General features: G+C 42.3%; 2 protein-coding genes across 3 annotated transcripts; one reads left to right on the forward strand and one right to left on the reverse strand.

The window, feature by feature from the left end:
• Positions 1 to 442: 442 nt before the first annotated feature.
• On the forward strand, positions 443 to 11,643 carry LOC6531616 (protein turtle homolog A). Of its 2 annotated transcripts, none has more exons than XM_015195957.3 (7): positions 443 to 530; positions 3,679 to 3,832; positions 8,605 to 8,820; positions 8,888 to 9,210; positions 9,308 to 9,865; positions 9,932 to 10,136; positions 10,192 to 11,643. In XM_015195957.3, exons 2-7 carry the CDS (start codon positions 3,769 to 3,771, stop codon positions 10,329 to 10,331), a joined length of 1,506 nt encoding a protein of 501 aa, XP_015051443.1. In that variant the 5' UTR covers positions 443 to 530; positions 3,679 to 3,768; the 3' UTR covers positions 10,332 to 11,643. The 2 variants fall into 2 exon arrangements, with proteins under 2 accessions (XP_015051443.1, XP_015051442.1); XM_015195956.3 differs by having other exon boundaries at positions 481 to 530; positions 3,700 to 3,832.
• Positions 11,466 to 20,012, reverse strand: LOC6531617. The gene is made up of 3 exons (XM_002092378.4): positions 19,577 to 20,012; positions 12,251 to 12,454; positions 11,466 to 12,185 (listed from the first exon to the last, which is right to left on the reverse strand). The coding sequence occupies exons 1-3, from the start codon at positions 19,635 to 19,637 to the stop codon at positions 11,857 to 11,859; spliced, it is 594 nt and encodes a 197-aa protein (XP_002092414.1). The 5' UTR covers positions 19,638 to 20,012; the 3' UTR covers positions 11,466 to 11,856.
• Between the last annotated feature and the right edge of the window lie 1,061 nt (positions 20,013 to 21,073).

The following is a 21,073-nucleotide window of genomic DNA, read 5'->3' on the forward strand; positions in this document are numbered from 1 at the left end:
CAGAACAGGCCCAAATCACATTTTAAACATTGGAGCCAATTGAGAGTTAAGATCTATACTGGCGGCCACCAGTGCGTATGTGTTATATGTTTATGTACATTAAGACTTGATAGCTTAAAGAAGGAAATCTCTTGCATGGGTGAACCCAAAAGCCCCAGCAAACCACTTAAAGGGTACCATTTCAGTATAGGGCTTCCTCTTTGAACTTCAATTGGCAGTGACATTGCGAACCGCTAACGCATCTTTCAGGCCCCAAACCCCAAGGCTCACTCTACCTCTCTCTCTTTAGCCAAACACTCTCTGCAACTCTCTGTTTTGTGGGGAGCAAATGGACTGTTATCCACAGGCCCCAATGCATCGGAGAGCGAAGCAGCAAATATAGAGAGATATGGAGAGAGATTTCGAGGTGTTCCGCTTACCAATCGTTTCGAAGTGCTTTTGGCATCCACAGCAGGCATTCGACATTTAGTTCTCGTTTGAACAGCTTCGCGTTCGGTTCTCCACGCAGCCCCAGCGCAGAAAATAAAAAGGTCTCCATCCACAGCTCCAAACCGAAACCAAAACCCAGTGCCTAGCGCCTAGTACCCTAGGTTTATTGCCAATTACCGACAGCTGTAAACGTTTTGCATGCGACCTGACTCAAAAAACGTGTACAAATCGCATGGGAAACGGCGGGCAGGCGAGCGGGCGAGCGGGCGAAAGCGTTGCCAACGCGCGAGTGTTTTAAACGTAATTCGTACCAAAATCGGGAAAAGCAAAAAGGGTGAAGAGGAAGAAACCACTTTTGTACCGCTTCGGCCGAATTTCAACTCATCTCGCGTCGGTATCTGGGGACCAGAAACCAGTTTTCCTCCTCTAGGCTCTCCGGGCAAAATAAATACGAAACAAAATAACAATCTCGAACGCAGCGCACCGCATCCATTCTGTAACACTGGCCCTGAGATGGTGTGCCGAAAGACCCAAAAGACTTTGTGATTTCATCTTCGGGCCCAAAACGACAGGCGATGATTCATGAAAATGGTCTACGAAATGGCCCAAAATGGCCAAAGCAGATGTGCTCCATATCTTCACTTTTATCCTGCTCCTTGGACTCGCTCCCCCTTTTGGCAGAAAGTCAAATTCAAATTCGGTTTCAGTTGCAATTCTTCGCCGTCTCGCTCTTTCTTCGCTGGCAGAGTCTTCGCTGCACATTCTATAAATATGTAGAAATATGTAAAATAGCTGCCGTTGTGCCGGCAACAGAAATACGCCAAACAACAAAATAAATGGCAAAGGAAAATGGTCAAATGAAAGCGAAAATGCACGAGGAAAGCGTTTGGGAGCAGCCACTGAAAGGGGAGGAATAGGAGGATGGGAGGGGGAAAATTAGGTACCAGCTGCTGGGAGCGGAAAAAAAATGGGAATTGCTTACAAAAACGCTGAATGGAAAACAAATTTTCTATACGTGTTTGTATTTACACTGGGAGTAGGCAAAAAAAAAGAAAAAAACCGGGAAGAAACAACAGAAAAGTTTTCAGTTCCAATTGGTATCAACCAAAAAGCATTCTACGGATGGAAGACAGCTGCATCTGTGCCTCCCCCCACTCACACAAGTGCATCGGATGTGTGCGCCTGTGTGTGTTAACTTTGAGCGCAATGTAAATAAACAAAGCGCCAAAGACAAAAACAACAACAATCAAGGCATTGATTTAAAAAGAACCCAAAGTTAAGGAACTCACAAAAAACGGGGAAAAAAGTTGGACGCAGCAAGCCGAAGCTTAAATGCCCTTTAAAGTTCTAGGCAAACTAGTTTGGTCAAACAACTTTTTTCATTTTTTATGAAGTGAATAAGAACTTTAGTGCAAAAGTAATGCCTTTAGTTTAATTGTCATGTTGCAATAACAAAGCAAATTCTTCAAGTTCCGGTAATTACAGGAATTATATTTAATTATACCCGTTATGAGTTATTAGCATGTCAAAAAAATAATTGAAGTTTTCTATGCATCAGGTGCACAAGTTTAGATACCCCATAAAAGAGTATCGAGTAGAAAACAACCTGGTTGCACCTACTCCCTCCTTTGATTTTTATAATTGATAAACAGACTAGAGGGGCGTAAATTCTGTTTAGAGGTAGTTAAAGGGCCTTTCGTCGCCACATGGAGGTGCCAACGAGCGTTTATCTGTATCTGAGGTGTCGTCTATTCAGTTGACAACCCATAAAATACTTGCTGGGAAAACTCAGCAGCACAAGTGAGTGCGGAAATTCTCACTCATCAGGGAGCTTTTGTTCGGCAGGAAGCAGGGAAAAAGGGAAATATTTACAAACATCGGCAGATGGCAGGAAGATACGTTGAGTTTCCCATACAAAAGTATCCATTGAAATTAATATGTATATATTTTAATGGTACTTACTTACTCATATACTCATATACTATTAAAAACAAATTTTAGGAAACTTGTGCGAGTGGCTCTTTTTTATACAAACATTTCATATTCAGTTGCTATTTACCTAGAAGTGTGAAACCTTTTTGTCAATCTTCTGCCAAAAAGAGAATCAATAGGTCGACTATTTGCCGAGTAAATCTTGCAAAATGTTCAAATTTTTGCGCAAATGCATCAGCGATGGATTATGATCATCGGTCATTGCAAAATTGTTTGTTTTATGAGTCGAGCATATAAGCAACTAAGTGCACATATATGCATATGCAAATTGTTTGTTTGTATGCGTGAGCTATGCCCGCCATTTGCAAAACAACTTTTATATCAACAGACCGAATTTTGTATATTTTTTTTCTTTTTGGTTTTTGTATCGACTTTTCGTGCTGTAAAGTTTTTTTCGCATTTGCACATTAATTTATTTATATGCATAAACATTTGCATGCTGTTCGACTTGGCACACCCTGACCCAACACACAACCCCCAAAGCCCCCACTTCGACCCACTTTACTGGCCGCCTGGCATTGAGTCAGCCCCAAAAGAGAAATATACAGTCGAACTTCCTTAAGCCCAGCAAATGAAATTGGCAAGAAGGGCATGTGTTTCTAGTAATAACAGTTTTAAAGTTCTCGCTTTTAAAACCATCAAGCTATAAAGTTTTATTCAATTCTACAAAATATTTTTTAATAGTTAATTATTGAGAAACGCCCCTAAATAAGAGCTTAAACTTAAAAGAAAATGAATATTTTTCCAACGAATTCGCACTGTAGCTCGAGAGAGGGACGCGGTTGTGAGCTGCAAATTAGTAGCTAAACTAGCAAATGGCCATTTTTCGCGTACAGATCATAATATCTTCAAGATACAACTTATCGACGGAGAGCAAATTGCCACCAGATACAGATACAACTGACGGCTTGCATAACGTAATGCGGCCAAGCGAGTGAGCAATGTTTACAGATTGGTCTAATATTTTCTTTACCTGCCATATGTTTTTTTTACAATTTTTTTTGTTTTTTTTTTTTGCAAAAAATTCGTTTGTAGTTGGCGCTTTTCCATGCATTTTGTCCAAGGCAATTAGAAATTTCCGGTCCGCGGCGCGGTTCGCATACAAAATGCACGAAATAAACGATAAGCGAAATTAAGAAATCATAAAGCCAAAAAGTAAATTGTAAACGTATTTCGGTGGTTTTGCGGCACCCGATCGGGAGTAACATAATGGGTTTAGCAAATTAATGAAGTACCAACCAAACATATTAATTGCAGTTAACGACCTACCTCCGACAGCTCCGAACCAAATTCCAATCGATAAAACGAACTCAACAAAATTAAACCGGGTAAACACCACCAATCATCATGATCAAAGCGAAAGATTCGACGAGGCTGCTGCTCATTAGTCTGCTAATTGGACAACTATACGGTAAGTCAAGGACCCAATCAAATGGCCTATAAAAACAAAGAACTAATTCGAAACAACACGATTCGATTTGATTGCTAGCAAAGTGTTTTAATCAAAAAGGGGGAAACACCGGGAAAAAATCGAAGTCTAGAGAGTTGGAGAGAGTTGTAATGGATGTGTAATATTTTTATGACCACTTGTCGCGATAAGGAGATTCGAAAGTGCAGCAGAAGAAGCCTAATAGATGTACATAAAAATGCTGTTTCAAAACTGGGTTATTGGGTTGATACCACTCAATATTTTCAAATTTTATTGCAAAAGCCATCATATACGAAATATCTGCAATACATCCTGCTAATATACCCCATCGAAAAAGTAGTTGTCCATTGAAAATTTGACTTGAACGCTGTCAGTTTGAAGAGTTCTCTACGGCTCAATGAGTTTACGTAATTGGCAGTTATTATGAATAACCGTAGTTCGTTCAGAAATAAGTATGAGCAACGCTAGCCCAGATATGAACTCTCCCATCCACATACATATATGTATACATAATATGTATACTCGTACTCGTACTCCCCAGAAAGCTCCAGATACGCGGTTATAGCCTATAGCTTATGGGTATATAGGTGTGAGCCACGTGCGTATGGCTTTATCTTTTGCGTAAATTGAACCCACACTAGGGCGAAGTGTAGGTGCCATATCTTATCGTTTGGGAGAGCGGCAAACACTTATCTCCGCTCTGGAAGTTAACTTCCATTCGCTTTTGGAATTATGGCGCAAATTGCTGATAACGCTCCACATTCCACTACACGTACCTCGGCACCTCTGTGCCTTGGCTCGGAAAAGAGGAGCCAGCCCACTCCCCCAAAGCTTTACTCCGTCACTTTCCCGACTTTGGTTGCCATGTGTTCTGGTCTGGAATACAAATTTTCAAGCGAGTTGAATAAATATTTGCCATGCACGAACGCTGTGCAAAGAATGCCATTTTAATGTTGAATATTTGTTCGTAAACTTCTCCTATGTGAACGTGAATACGCCCCCAAGCTCCACATATAATCAGATGACCCAGGGCACAGGCCATTATCCGTATTTCGATATTGGTACATACATATGTACATATATAGTTCGCTTTTTAATTAAAAATGAAATTCGTCCCATTTTAGCTATGAGAATAGGCGTATGACCGAAAATACCATTAAAAAACAAACTAAAAGCCACATGCCGCGGGGAATTTGGGACTTTGCCTTCTCGTATATCAGAATTCTAGGTGCTTAGAAATACTCTAGCTTGTTTGGCCTACAAAAACACAACTTGCCCAAGTCAATTTGTACAATATTTCATAATACACCCATCCAGCAAACAAAAATATTTGTTAGACTGCATGAACATAAATTTAGTTCACCCTTCAGTTATTGCAGAACTGAAGTTGATAAAGACAAAGACCTGTTCCTAATGGAAGTTCGGTTTATTTATACAGAAAACAACGACTCAAGGTCTCCCATTTTCTGTACAATCAAATCGTATTCCGGGAATTGACGATTAAGTGTATGGTTTTACATATCCATGCAATATGCATAAGTGCCTGGCTGACTTTTGGTTTATTCGGGCTTTATTCGGTAATACCGAAAGTAACGAACACAAAAATGATCAAATTACGCATTCGCAGGCAGCTGAAACATTCGCTTTCCAAAAATAAAGATCGCATCATAAATCAATGATTGGATCAATCAAAATGTTCCACATGGGTGTGGAACGAGTATTACCCCACCCAAAAGTTCCTGAAGGCGGGAAGTCGATTTGCCATTTCAATTGATTTCATTTAATTTTCCATTTATTATGTGTTTGTTTTTTTGGCGGCTGTTTTATGGTGCTTTCTGTGTCTCTACGGAAATTTAAATTATATACATATGTATGTACGTACCCACAGTGGAACTAGTCATATTAACAATTTAAAAATAAATTTTGGAAATTTTGATAGTGACGAAGGTAGAGCGTTAAGGCGATAAGGCTAACACCATAAACGAATAATGCATAAAAAATATAAAATAAAGAAAAAAAAAAACAAAAACGGCTAATATGGAAATTCCCAAGTAAAAACTTAATAGCTCCTTCAGGAATTTAAAGAAAAAAAATCATGATAAGAAAGTAAAAAAATTAATACTGTTTTCGTTATTTTTCACTGAGGCAATTCTTTTCTCAGAATATTCTCCGAATTCTTGCAATAAAATAGAATATATTTTTATAAGGCAAAATTGGCATGTACATCTATTAAGATTGCCCTGTCCAGCATTTGAATCTCACGCAGTTCTGGGAACTTTTACGACCCCCATCACAATCTGACTGCTCCATCGATTTAGACATGACATGTCGATTAAAGAATCTTTTCCCCCCATTTCTGACGACTCGGCAAAAGCTGGGCGATGTTTCCTTTAAGAGATTTCGAAAATTTGGTGCATTTAGGATTGGCGAGCAGTTGGCGAGTAGTTGCCATCATTTATTTATACACATTTCATTGAGTCAGCAGACTTGGTCGAGGATGTGGGCTGTCGATGTGGGCCATTGTGAATTTGTTTACTTATTGACCCCATAACTCATCCACGTCTGTTTGCGATCCACTGACCATATGCGGGACATCGAATTCGAGTCAGCGGTGTGATCATGAAATGGCAATCAGCTAGTTCGACGTCGGAAATCTTGAACTGAATCTTCAATGGGAGTTATCAATGGTCGGCCGACACTACAGACCTGTCCGACCTTCCTGATACGAGTGGAGTATATATCATGTATATACATGACTGGCGCCTAGTGCCAGAAAAAGTCACTTATATAGTTACTAAATATGCGAGAATATTTACGCGGAATCTAGGGCAAAGTAATGAAAAATATTATTGCATACCCAAGGGAATGCAGCTGCGAATTCTACCGACACAGTCTTAAATCTTTTCGAACCTCTTAAAGTGTTATTTTGTCATAACGAAATGTATTATTGGTGTCACGATAAGGAACATAAACGAAGCCCAAACTTTTGGCGAACTACGAAAATAAAGCAATGACCAAATTCAGAGTATTTAAAGCCATCCCAGGCCAACTGGCTATTTTCCCTAGAATTTTAAACATGACTTCATCTGCCGGAGAATGCAGAGTCATCAAAGTTGCCCTCAAGAACCGAGTGAATTGCGACAAATTCCCCAGGACGTCCCAGTGCCAATGCAGGCCACAAATGGCGATTGTGTATAACATTGAACTCGAGTTTAGAGACGAAAAAGGAGTGGCAGGACGAGTGGGGAGCGCCTGGAAGAGAAGCTGGCGCCGCGACATCCTGTCGCCATTGTTCCACTTAAAGCGATTGCACTGGCAGCTGCCGAAGGGAGTGCAGGGTGTGGGGTTTGGGGCCTGGGCACATCATCATCCATACGGATGAACTTAAGCCGAGTGGTTGTTGATGTTGTTGCCGTGGAGCAGTTTTTTATTTGCCACCCCCCCTGCCATCCCGACATCCCACCATCATCGATCCAAGGACAATGCGCGCCCAGGGGGTTGGATGACGCACTTGGGCACCCGAGCTCCCATCTCCCAGCTCCCAGCCTCTCGACTGACTTTTGGCTCTGACCTAGTTGCAGGCAAACAATTGCGTGGAGTCCGCACTCGGGAAGCCACTGTTTCCATGTGCCCGTAACCTTGACACCAGCCGAGGATTGCAGTTGTCAGTTTTGGCCAGGCCAGCTTCAACAGCATCGCCCATCCAAACCAGATCGCTGAAGGTCCCCAGCTGCTCTCAGCTGGCCGAGAGTATGTTGTCTCTTCTTTGTTTTTTTTTTTCCTACCATCAAAGTGGCCCAGACCATAAAAGGGGCGTCTGACTGCGGCTATAAGGAGAGGCCATTGCAATGGATAAGATAACTGGCTCCGTCTTTGGAGCGAGTGTGCCCACCTTAAAAAGCGTTTATCGACCATTGATAACGAGTTTGGGCCACTTGCGTAATCCCGACAATATCCATCATAACCTTATGTGTTGGCCATGATGAAGTTGGCCATGAGTCACCACGAATCATTCGGCTATTGGCCGTTAGATGACTAGTGAGTTACATGCCGCATATGGCAGGCAAATTGTTATGGCTAATACATACGAAATTACTCACTCAATTTGCATAAATTCATACCTTTCGGTTGTGTAGGACTCACTATGCAAATAGGGAGAGAGTCATGAAGATTTCCAAAAAATATCACTTTGACTGAAACTGACTTTATGGCCTGCGGTAATTTGGTAATTTACCGAGAACTCAAGATATATCTTTCATATCTAGCATGTTGTTTACCTGCGAATTAACTACTCAGCCCACGAAAATGTCTTTCGGAGATGGCCAAAAAACTTGTGTAATGACGAGCGGCATACTTTTAGGAGTTTTTTATACAGTTTCCCAAAAACCAATACCTGCTGTGACTAATATTAAACACTTTAAGTAAACAATATTAGTATCTGCAAATACGCACTATCGAATCGCCCCTCGTTCCTGGTTAAAACTCATTTCCGCTGCAAAACTTTACTCTCATGAACGAGTTCTTTGTACTGCGACCCTTTTGATTGGAAGCAGAAGTTGCTGAGGATGTTGTCTGATTCTTATCAATTCCAATTAAGTCTGGAACCACTCAGGGATCAACTCTGATGACTCACTGGTGCACCTTGCCTATACCAAAATGACGCAATGATCTGAACTATGCTCGCTCCATAAATCTCTCCTAAATAACATGAAATCCCTACGAAAACTGACTAATTTCCTTTTCCGACTTTTTAGTGAGCTGTGCAGGCTCGCCCGTAGACACGGAGGTCAAGGATACAAATTATCAGGACGACGAATATGACTATGGTGGCTTCGATGATGAAATTATCGATGTGACGAAGGGCCATGCTGAGGAACAAGCGCCGCCGTATTTTGAGGAAATGGACCTGCGAATCGAGGCCAAGCCGGGCGATGATGTGATTCTCAACTGCGATGCACGGAATTTCCAGCGTAAGCATATGCTGCACTAAATCATACCCTGTTCAAAACAAGTTATTAACCCTAACAATTCATATAGTTAGCAACGCGGTGGTGTGGTACAAAAGCCGGACAATCATAGCCAATGGACAGAATGCCATTGGACAGCGGGTGGAGTGCATGATGAACAACTCGCTGCTGCTGAAGGACGTGACGCCGGAGGACTCGGATGACTACTACTGCGAAATACTGCCCCAGATGGTTCGACAGCACACGGCACTGCGGGTGGGCGCCCGGCTGTCGATCCTCTGCGACGATCGCGATATCACGGATCGATCGCAGACGTTCAGGCAGGGCGACCACCACAAGCTCGAGTGTCGAACCTATCTACCCGGCAACGCCACTATCAAGTGGTCCTTTAATGTATGTTTCTCTAATCGTACACCCTCGCACAATCACTCAGTTCACACTATCGCTGGCATCCGCCGTCCATTTTTCCACCTTTACTTTCGTCTTTCAGGATCTGAACGGACAGCCCGCCACCGTCGACCACCAGAACGGCGTGATTATCCTGGACAATGTGGATGAGAAGAACGCCGGCGACTATCAGTGCCTGGCCGACGACGGCAGTCGCCATCCGCCCCATGGCACCGTGCACATCGATGTCCAGTACAGCCCCATTGTGTCCACCCATCGGCACAATGTGAACACCGAGAAGGGCGCCACCGCCGAACTCTACTGCAACTATCGAGCGAAGCCCATTGGCCGAAGCTACTTCATCAAGGACGGCAAGACACTGCAGCTCTCCGACAAGTACTCGCTGAAGGACTCGGTGCACAATGGCCACAATCGCACCACCCTGCTCGTCAGGGAGGTGACCGACAGCGATCTGGGCGAGTACCTGTGCCAGGTGGAGAACGCCATTGGGTCCAACGAGGTGAAGGTGCACGTCAGCTACAATCCGGAGACGCCGCAGTTCGAGGACATGACCGCCGAGGGCAACAAGGTCACGCTGCACTGGCTGGTCAGGAGTCACCAGCCGCTTTCCGAGGCCATGCTGGACTACCAGCTAACTGGGGTGAGTTGCACCGAGTATTAGCATGAATGGACTTTTCCTAACCAGATGAAATCTTTTCAATTTCAGTCGTACACTTGGAGCACTGTTCTGGTGCTGGAGACGCATCGCCACAACAACACGGAAAACATCTGGAAGATCACCCACCAACTGGAGCTGAGTCGTGGAGTGTGGCATGCGCGCGTCAAGACGAAGAACACCCAAGGATGGTCCCACTTTTCGAACGACTACGTCTTCGAGATCCCGGAGGGCTTCGACGTCGAGAAGGATGAAGGTGAGCACCACAGCTAGGTTCTTCATATCAAATGCTTAACATGTTCATTTGACAGAAGTGGAACTGCCACCGGATGAGATCGTGCGGGCCGGAATCATGCCCATGAGCAAAGGAGCTGCGTCATCGATGCAGCAGCTGAATGTGGGAGTGATCATGATCCTGGTGGGAGCGCTCCTGCTGCGAGTCCACCTCTAAGGGGTTCACCACTAATGGCCACCCATCCAGACCGAGATGTGTACATACGTGTTTCCGGATTACTCAGCTATCGAGGGCATCGGAGCGATGGCTAAACGCACATAGGAACCGAAACTAAAGTATTCTAATTATACAAAATGCTAATGCGCGACCGCTGGCTTGGGTCAATGTTAATGTTATGCTATAGAACACCACAGAAACATTTGTGCCAAGCAAGGAAATAACTGGGAGAATGGCGAGGACTAAAGTTAATTTAGTTTAGTAAAAGTTAAAGCTACAGAAGCGATTAGGGCAGCGATCGGTTTAACCGAAAAAAACGCTAACTTTTTGATTAACCTTAGCTATAATATTTATTTGTTTTTTTCTGTCTGCATGTGTGCATGCTGGCACTTTTGAGTAGAACCCCAAACCGAAAACGAATACGATGGAAAATTGGAAAATTGAAAAATGGAAAAACAATCCGCAAGCGATGGCATAGTATAGCGAAAATTGGTTTAAGTTCTAGTGACTTTTTAGGACTTGCAATACGTACCATATTTTTTTACATCCAAACGTACTTACGAACATTAGGGTAACTGAAGCAGAGGGGAACGAGGGGGGAAACCTATCGAATGGCATGCTAATTATTTTATAAACTAGACCAAAGCTTAGACATACATATGTGTACCTACCACACAACATACATATGAAACTTATTTTTACGAAACTACGCCACATCAACACTCAATGGAACAGAACGATTCAAAATATACAAATCAAAACGCAAGAACGCATATGTACCTATGCCTAGGCGATACTGAATAAGTCCATGGGAGCCATATACATATAGCATATAATATATAATATACACTGTGTACCGTCTACTGTATTAACAGTAGTTAATGATCGGGTTTGGCTTTACACATGTCCTTGATTCTGCTACCATACCTGAGGAATAGCGCCATAACATGCTGACCATGTACACTGTACGTATGAGTAATCCAATTGTGAGTGTGGGAATATATATACATATATATATATTTTATAAATGTTTTATTTAAGAATCATAACATTAGAGCTGATCAATAAACGTGCCAATCGAAGCAATCAAACGCAACTGATTGCTCGCTAAATCAAATCAAAACGCCACAAAAATAAAGTTCCATAAGCAAAGTTTTTTGACGAGGACCTGATTTCGAATGCCGACCTTGAAGCATATACACATTATACAGAATCATATATATTATAATATACTTAATGCCAGTGTCTTACATGAATATTGTAATTTTCGTTGAGTCCGCGATAAGTAAGCAAATAAAATAAACTAAACGGATTTAACGTGTGCATTTTTTTTAGAGGCAGTAAGCGATCGTTGCGGCTATGTTTACTTTGGTTCCTTTTTTATTTAATAAATAAAGTTGATTTTGTGTCTTTACAAATACAAAAAATTTACAATCAACAAAGACTTCAAATGCTCATTTCCTGTGAGTAGAGTGGAGAGTGTAGAAGAGGTGGCAATGTTCCACCAGCGTAATACTAAACTAAGCTAATGTGTGCCCATCCCCAGGAGGAGCAACGCCATCGATCCCACAACTGTGCATCCCAGAAAACTGCTCGCAGATGCCGCCGCCGATGTGGAGCTTTCCGGTGCAATGGCGTCCAGGGAATGCTCGGCAATGGAGACCTTCGTGTTGACCACGGATCCGGAGGGCAGCACCTTGCAGAGATAGCTGCCAGCCACCTGGGGACTTGCCTTCAGGATGGTCAGGTCGTAGTTGGCGTCTAGTTTGAAGTTGGGCTGCACCAGGTTCTTGCCATTGGAAATGACATTATCCCCGAAGAACCACAGCACCACCACGTCGTCTGAGCTGTGCACTGAAAATGCATTGCAATATTAGTTGGTTTTTTATTATTTTTTAGGTTTTCTTTGTTTCACTTACGATCGATGCCCACGTCGCACTTGAGCACCACATCCTCGCCACGGATGCCCGTCACACTGAGGGTCTTGTTGATCTTGTCGCTGGTCACGGGATTGGAGGACTTCGTCTGCGGACTGGGGGCACTCTGGTCCTCTCCTCCGTAGTCGAAGTCATCATCGGCCTGCATTTGGTCATCGTCAAGTGAGAGTTGTGGGTAGGAGAACACTGAAATGGAGATGGTATTATTAATTAATAAGAATATCTAGCTTCTAAGAAATATTTTTTTTTTTTTTTAAACAATGATCAAAGAACTCTTGCGAAAGTGAAAATTCTTTTGTGCTCCATTCCGCTGACCCATAAATCGAGCGGTAAGTGTGGTAGATTAGCGAGATCGTCTGTAATTATAGCCCTTGGGATTGTTTATAGCGGTTGCCCGCGGCGGTCACATCAGCCACCGCATTTAGTCGGTGGGTTAATTAAAGGAAATTAAATGGAAATCGAAACCAACGCAGACCTATGTATGTTTTTGTTGATCTATGCAGCAGTGTGCAGTAGGTCATCAAAACGGGCTGTGTTTTTGTTTGTGTTGGTGTTTATCTTTATCTATATCATTATCATTTTCGCAGCTCAAATTCATCAGGGGGTGTAAAGGGGACAGCTGCACCGATGATGGGTTAAATTAAAGGCTGGCAATTCGCATTCACGGGTTTCCTTTAGTTTTTCGTTCTCCCACATAATTACCAACAAAAACCCAGTGGCGTAGAAAGGGGCTTACATATTCTTTGGTATTTTCATAAAATTAATCAACTTTCAATCATTTCTTATGATTTTGTATTGATGGTAATCCTAAGTTTCTATTTATGCTCAAGTCTATATATTTATCTATATTATATTTATGCTTGAGTCGCATTCTAAGTAAAAACCCTTCAAAAAATCCTGCGTACGCCACTGCATTTGGTGCATGTGTATAAACACATTTGGTGGAAAACATTTCGGTGAAATGGGGTCACATGAAAAACGAAAATTAAAATGAGCGAGTGGAAAGAGAAAACAAGAGTGCCTAACCCAACACTCCCCCTCGTAGTCGCACTCGCAGTCGCAGTCGCAATCGTTCCGTCCGTCCCCCTCGCTTTTCCGCCTTTCCACGCCCCCCTCCCCCTTCTCCCTTTGGCCGATCGCCGCACCCACATGTGACGTGCTGACGGAAATCCAAAAACAACTACGGCGGCCAGAAGAACGGCAGCTCATTGAGCCACTTTTTGTTTTTCGGTGGTGTCGCCGATGGATGGACACACCGAACTCGAACCAAAAGCATTTCACAACAATGTCCATTTTCATAGTGCCAACTGCAACACGCACACTCTAACAAATGAATGTGCACTGAAAGAAATTCCGACAAAGTTGATTTAGGAAAAACATAGTTCTGTTACCTAGAAAACTAATTCATTCATCAAGCATTTTAGCAAAGTCTCTTCAAATTCAAACAATTTAATAAGTTTGTTTGATTTCTTATACATAACCACATAATCGTAGATCCAAGACAGTTACTTAATTAAGGTAATGAGACATACTCCACCAGGTAGCTTTCCATTTTTTCGCGTGTAAATAGTAAAACACCGCACACACCCTCGAAAAAAAGGGACAATTTGGTTGGGTGATTGTGAAAAGTTTAAATTTACATTTTGTCCATTCGCTTTGGTCGCTTGTTTCTATGAGTATTTTGGCCAGTTTTCCATCGTTTGCTTAGCGTAGCGTGTTAAAAACACAAACTTCAATAAAAACAAATAGCAATTCACACTGGGCCCGCAACTGAAATTCGAATTCCTGCCAAAAACCGATTGCGATGAAATCGAGGCGATCGCTTCCCTGCTTTTCTTGCATTCCTCATAACCTCCTGGTGCCCCATTCCCATTCCCAATCCCAATTCCACAAAAAATGCACATTCACTCACGCGTTCGCTCTTTGTCGTAAACTTAAGCCATAAAAGAAATTTATTCTCGTATTTACATTGAACGAAAAAGACACTGAAGCCATCTGAATTTATGTTGCACGCTGCCCGCCCCCAAAAAAGGAAAAAGAAAAAAAAACAGCCATTCAATCGGGAAGATAAGCGTCGAATAACGAACAACAATTGCAATGAATGTTTATTTGCAGAAATTTGTTTTTGGGCGGTTGATCTGAATCCATTTCTTGTTGTTTGGCTTCCGATACACATGTATAGATAAGGAAGTGGGGATACTTTTTTGGGGCTTAAGAATTCAATATTTGGCAAGAACTTTAATCCCAATGGAAACAGGAAGTTTTATTTATTCTTTACGCAAAAAAAGCACATAGATGGAAAGATAAGCGTCATAAGAATAAACTGATAAAGTTCCTTAAGTACATATGTTTTTAAAACCAAGGAGGAGTAAGGAAGAATATGGAAGGAATTGCACACCCTTTAAATGATTGACGGAAGTTTACGTAGTGACGAAGCGCACCTCAATTCAGAGTTTCCAAGAAGAAGGCCGTAGGATTAAAACGTTAATGCAGAGCATTTATATAACCATTAATTACAAAGCCGCTCTTTAACCCATAATTTCATTTCACATCCTCCCGAAATTATCTTAACCCGGGATTCATGTTTTTTTTTTCTTTATCTCGCTAGATAAAAGTTTTCAAACCCTTGTTTCCCGCCCGTTTTAATTGCTACTCAGAATTGTACCGACAACAATTTATCATAAGCATGATTCCAAATAAATGCATTTCAGCTAATAACCCGCGCTCCAAACTTAAGTCAGCATTAGTGCCAGTCACTCTGTATATACATATGTACTTGGGTTTTATATATAAATATATATATATATGTGTGTATATACATATCCCCCTCTGGCCGGGAATCATTCAAGTGCAGCACTTTTGCTGTTGGTTTTACTACCTGTGATAAGGCCCCGAGGAAATTAAGAGGCAGTCGCGCAGGGAGCGAGCTCTCTGATCTTTGATCTCCTTTCCCAGTGTTTTCAGGTTTGTCCAGCCGGGTCTGTCCAGCGCTCAATGCACTGAGCGCAATTCGGTGGCAGTCCTCTCTTAACCTCTTCAAATATCACTGCGATATGTAACAATACTTTTGTTACTACTTTGTTAGTAATGATTGTACCCTTAAATAGCTTTATCCCATTGAATTGCATTTGATAGATCTATGTGCCAAGTAGGGGGTTATTTCGCGCAGTGCACTACGTGACTGGCCAGTCGCAGAAAGCGAGGAGAAAGACCTGGCCAAGGGACGGGCTATAGTATGCGTTATATGAGCCGAAAATTGTTTGGCTCCGTTCCTGTACAGTGTGCATTGGGCATTGTGTGCTGGTGTGTGGTGTGTGGCAGATAGAGACATGAGCGAAGCGGATAATGATAATGGCATTCGGGTTCTGTGAAAGCGATCAGGTTACGGCCACGAACCGGGAGGAGAGAACCTCATAAAGTGACTACCTACGCACCGGGCACTTTTGAAATTGGCCAGGAGCTGCATTATTTCCTAGGGCTAAGGGACGAGGGGCAGGGGGCAAGGGGCAAGGGGTGGGTGTTTAGGACACAGATGCAGAGGCAGATGTGCATCATTGGACAGATGCCGAGAATAGCAAATTATTCGCAAGCGTGTGCCTAGCGATGAAGAAGGGATTGTGTGATTGTTTCTAGTTTGAAATCCATTTGGCAGATGCCGAAGTAATCGAGTATTTTAAAACTAAAATATGCAAATATATGCGCGCATGTTTCAATCATTTCGGCCTCCATTATCCAAATCGATTTATTTCAATTTCCATTTGTTTGATCCCCCAGATGGGCGAGCTATGGCATCAAGTGGACGCCATAAATTTCGATTTTTCCTGATCCCAGAAACATCTAGTTTCTGGAGGCACTTTCTTTCCACATATATTGGCCCTCCAAATAGAGAACATTGATTTCACTTAAACGATTTTACATTGCGCTCCCGATCGTCGCATACAAAATTTCTTTCTTTTCTTTTCTTGGCCCCCCCTCGAAAAGTACTGGGAATTGTGGTTGCACGTGTCTGTGGCAAGTGCCTCGGATTTAGGGTTCCAAATTGTGCGGGCGCACTGCCAACGGAGTCTATATAGTATTGCCATATAGTTGAGGCGCGACTTTGGCTACGCCTAGCGCATACTAAATACAAAGAGCTCTGGGGCAGGGCTCGTGTTTTCCGAGTGGCTTCTAATTAATATGCGGCACTCCTTTCTTGTTCTTCCCCATATTATATTCCCACTTTTTTTCCCTCCGGTTAACTATTTGGGTTCACTTCGATTTGGGTTATTTATTGCGTAGAGACCTCCATTATAACGTGGAGCTTCAGTAGAAGCTTCAATTGAAATTTTAGCACGCAGACGTAGTTATATTCCAAAAATTTGACACACCAGAACTTCAAGAATGTCTTTAGGAAATTCTTACGGGCGGCAGAAAACAAAAGAATTTATTAAATTTTTGCATACACAATTCGTTGGGCTTTGAATTACAAAAAACTTAGGAGGCAAACTGCTTTGGTGAATATCTAATGACATTTTACATGGTATTCATTCGAGTTAAAGTTTTCAACAAAACATCTATGGAAGTGTAAGAATGTGTTTTGCAAAATAATTAGCTTGAGCACTTGCTAGGAATTCAGGAATTCAGTCACTCAGTTTTTGTATTTTATATCTTATACAAAAGTATAATAACAATGATTAAAATATTTGTTAAATATGCATTTAAATGATTAAGTATGCTATACCTTCTTCAATACCATTAAACATCTCAAAAATGCTGAGAAATTATCCGAAATCCAGGCATTCCAAGTTCGCTATCCAAAATAGCCAACATAGTAAGTGGAAAAGCCCTTAGATATGTGCATCTCGTAAACTCTGGATTCTGGATTCTGGAAATATTTCTACAAAGCCGCAGCATCTGCGGCTTTTTGGTTGTACTCGCTTTGACTTTGACTTCTGCTGCCGCTGAATCAGCAGTTGGGTTCTCCATTATCGTGCCGATCATCAGCGCTTTATGTGTGCATTGTGTGGAGGGGTTATGTTTGCTATGTACAGTCTGTATTGTACATATAATCGTGCCCCACTTGAGTGGTGCTGCAACGCAGCAGTGCCCCACCCCACTGCATCCCCCTCGGGGGAAACCCGCACTCCGCGGACGACAACTCATTCAGCGCCGGGCGATTCGCCAGCGACGTTAAGTAAATTGATTCTTTAATTGCCGAGAATTGGTTACCAGTTGGCTTAACTCGCTTTTGCCCGCCAAACACCACCCCCGTCCACTAAGCCCCCATATTTTGCAGTGTATACGAGTATACATACATACTCGTACGTATGAATGCAAGCAAAGAATCGAGAATGAAAAAAACCATTGGCGGCATCGCGAATGAATACATGAATACCAGGCCATGGCGAACAGACAAGAGCAAGAGTGAGTGAGTGAGTCATCTGGGTCCAAAATAAATACCCCCGGGCCTCCGTTGGCCAGGAATTTCTGCACAGACAAGGGCAGGGCCCTCACACCCGGACCACTCCCACTTTTCAGCCCTCGAATCCCTCGACTCCCTCGCATTTCGAATTTCGAGCAAAAGCAAATCTTTTTTTATGCTCGAAGCATTCGCGGTTCTCGAAGCATTCGCGGTCATTTGATGCCTTCTCTTTTACGATTTTCTCAGCCCGGGCATTTCAATTCGCACCAAGCAGGCTACACACAAAATGCCATGAAATTCAATCCACAGAGCGGCGATAAAAAGGAAAAATACCCAGAGTTCTGCACAAGGAAAAACATGTCCCGAAATCTAGAGTGCTCGAATTCTTCAGTGAAAAGTATCTTGAAAAAAACGCTGATTGGAGGGATATTTAAAACAATATTTCTACATATATTTCATATTTCTTTGCATAGTTGGAAACATATTCTTCGTAACTTCAACTTTGAATACCAGAATCAACAAAACTTTAAACAAGCAATATGTTGCTCTACCTCATACAGCAGTGGCCATTTTTTCTCGCAGTGATCTCAATGATCATCAGCGCGTCTGGTTGTTTACCCATGTCAAGCCCAGTCGGACAACTATGGAATATTAAGTGAATATGGTAAATATGGACTGAGCAAACATAAATTCCTGGCGAAACATGTCAGCAGATCGGTCGAAGGAAGCGGCTTTTCTATGCACATACCGCCAAGCGATTTCGCAATCCAATCAATTTGATGATAATCTCATTGTCTATGGATTGGGGTAAGCAAACAAGGCAGAGAAAAGGGTTCCAGGTGATCGGAGGAGGGTGATCTTTGTGATCTTTGATCACACCACGACCAATAATGTTCTCACGCTGCTTCGCCACACTTCTTTAGGGTAATGGCTCCTACCTAGGAGTTGTGGTGAGTCTAAAGGGGCTAATTATACAGGACCCCGGATCCAATGGCCTCGAATCCGAATCCGATACCGATACCGATCCTCACCCAACCCTCCTGCTGTTCGCTGTTTGCTGTTTGGGCTTCTCCCATTGATCACCGGATTGTTTTTGCTCATTTCCTGGGCGGCGGACAATGGGTGAAGTCTGGAATAATTAACAGCCGTAACCGATTCGGAATCACAAATGGCAAACAGCAAACGGCGAACAGCAAATGGCAAAGAGCACTCCCCTCTTCAGATATAGTAGATACTTCCTATCGATCCCGTCGACTGAATGAGCGGGGAAAACTCGAATGCATTCAGGCTGCCGCCATTCATCGATCGTGATAAATAACTGAATTAATGTGACGGGCTTTGGATAATAAATTATCAACTTTACTGTTCACTTTACAGCTCACTGTAAAAAGTGCTAAAATTACGCGCGTAATATAAACATTAGCGAAGCACTATCCATAAAAAATCATTTAAATAATGCGGAAATCTTGACCATTTGCAAAATGTCAGCATATCGAAAGATCAGCTATGAATCATGGTGATATATCTGAGATTCGCATCTTCCTCGTTGGGATTACATTCCAAGTGAATCATCGATGAAGCTGAAATATTTGCATATAATATTGATACTGATACTGAAATTTCTTTCGGTGCATGATCGCTGGGGCAAATGTAGGTCAGAATGTGTTTGAAAGATTCCGGCAACCGCATTATCATTTCGACCGGCTCACGCCCAACAATCACATCGATTTATAGTAAATTCCTGCACTTCAAGTCCGAATCAATCCCAATCCCAATCCAAATAGGAATCCGAATCTGATGCATTGCGATTAGTGGAGAGACGAGACCTGAATTTCTGGGGTCGCCCTCCCATTTTGATTAGATTATAGAGCCCCGTATTGCATCAGGTTAACCCCTTAGGAACTTACCCGCGGCACTGCACACGATCAGTAGGAGTCCGGCAATTAGAAGAGCTCTTCTGGACATCATAATGCTGTTTTCCTGTATGCGAAGTGCACTTCCCAACGATCGGTATTCGAATATGGGTATCCAATAGGCAGCACTTTTCGATCGATCGACCCGCAATCTGTATCTATGTCACACGGGACCAATTTGATTTCTGATGATCTTTTTGGGTTTTTGAAAATTATTGCCGCGTAATTATGTTGACGTTTTGGTGTTCCAATTTCCGGGTAGCACTGTCAGCACTTTTCAATTCTTTTATCCATCAACTTGCACACACAAGACAAATTGCTTTCGGTTCTGATGTATTTTCCGTTTCTCTAGATATTTCAACTTTTATAGATTTTAGTTAAACTCAAACTCAAACTTCCGCTAACCGTCTATTCGGGGCAACAGCCAAACGAGAAATGGGCAGCAGTTCTTGGTTTTCAGGTTTTATGGTTGGATTGTCGTGTCTGCCAACGAAGAGAAAGGCGAAGAGAGCGGCGAAGAGAGAACGCTAAGAGAGCGTGGATTATGTGGCGCGAAATCATTTTATTTAAAAACATTCTTTTCGAAAGGGGTTGTATTTATAGAAAGAAAGCATTTCCTGGCCATAAATATGAATTAACGGATGTGGACCGTTGGCCATGTGGATTGTGCACAAAAAATCAAACAAAACATACTATAAAATGCACATTAACAAGCCCCAATTAAGTTAAAATGAAGTTGCGAAATACAATTCCATTATGCCACATGCTCATTCTAAATTCCAACAATTGCAAGCAGCATCAGCACATGTCGTTCTTCGTTCCCTTTTTTCTCTGTCTTCCCGACGAAGCGAAGAATCCAAGATCCGCAGAACAGTCTTTAAGTTGCAGTCCAAGATTCGCGGAAATTTATTTGCATCCCCCGGAGACAATTTGCTTGATGCAATTGCGCCATTTTCCCAGGGCTCCAACAAAGTCGGCCTGGGAAGCCGTGATTTCCTCCAAGGGGTAATATCCCGCTCCAATTCGTTTTTTTTTTCCTGCCGCTGATGATGACGCCTACATCGGGTGAGATACGGATACTTGGATGCCTGGCGCAACAGATGCAGATACGATTTATGGGTGCGACAGCGACCGCATTATATGTAGATACATGCAACATTTGCACTGTACAAACAAACAATTAAAATTAATCTACGAGCATAAAACAAAGTGCATTGCATTATGTGTCTTGCACAGATAGATCTCTTTGAGGTTGTGTGTGCGCTGCACTGCGCAAAAATGTGGTTGCTGTCTGTAAGGTAATTTCGAAATCAATTTACAGGATAATTTGCATAGCTGATTTTCTGAATAATAGGCAATTATCCTGGTTAGTTGTTGATTTTATATCTTTGAGGTGATGTTAAGAGTGCTATATCATGAAAGAATAATTTACATTAAGTTCCGAGTACTAAGTATTGTTAGTCTATTTTATTTTCAGTGCTAGAATGGTGC

This window comes from Drosophila yakuba, chromosome 2R (genome assembly GCF_016746365.2).
Source record: "Drosophila yakuba strain Tai18E2 chromosome 2R, Prin_Dyak_Tai18E2_2.1, whole genome shotgun sequence".
Classification (NCBI taxonomy): domain Eukaryota; kingdom Metazoa; phylum Arthropoda; class Insecta; order Diptera; family Drosophilidae; genus Drosophila; species Drosophila yakuba.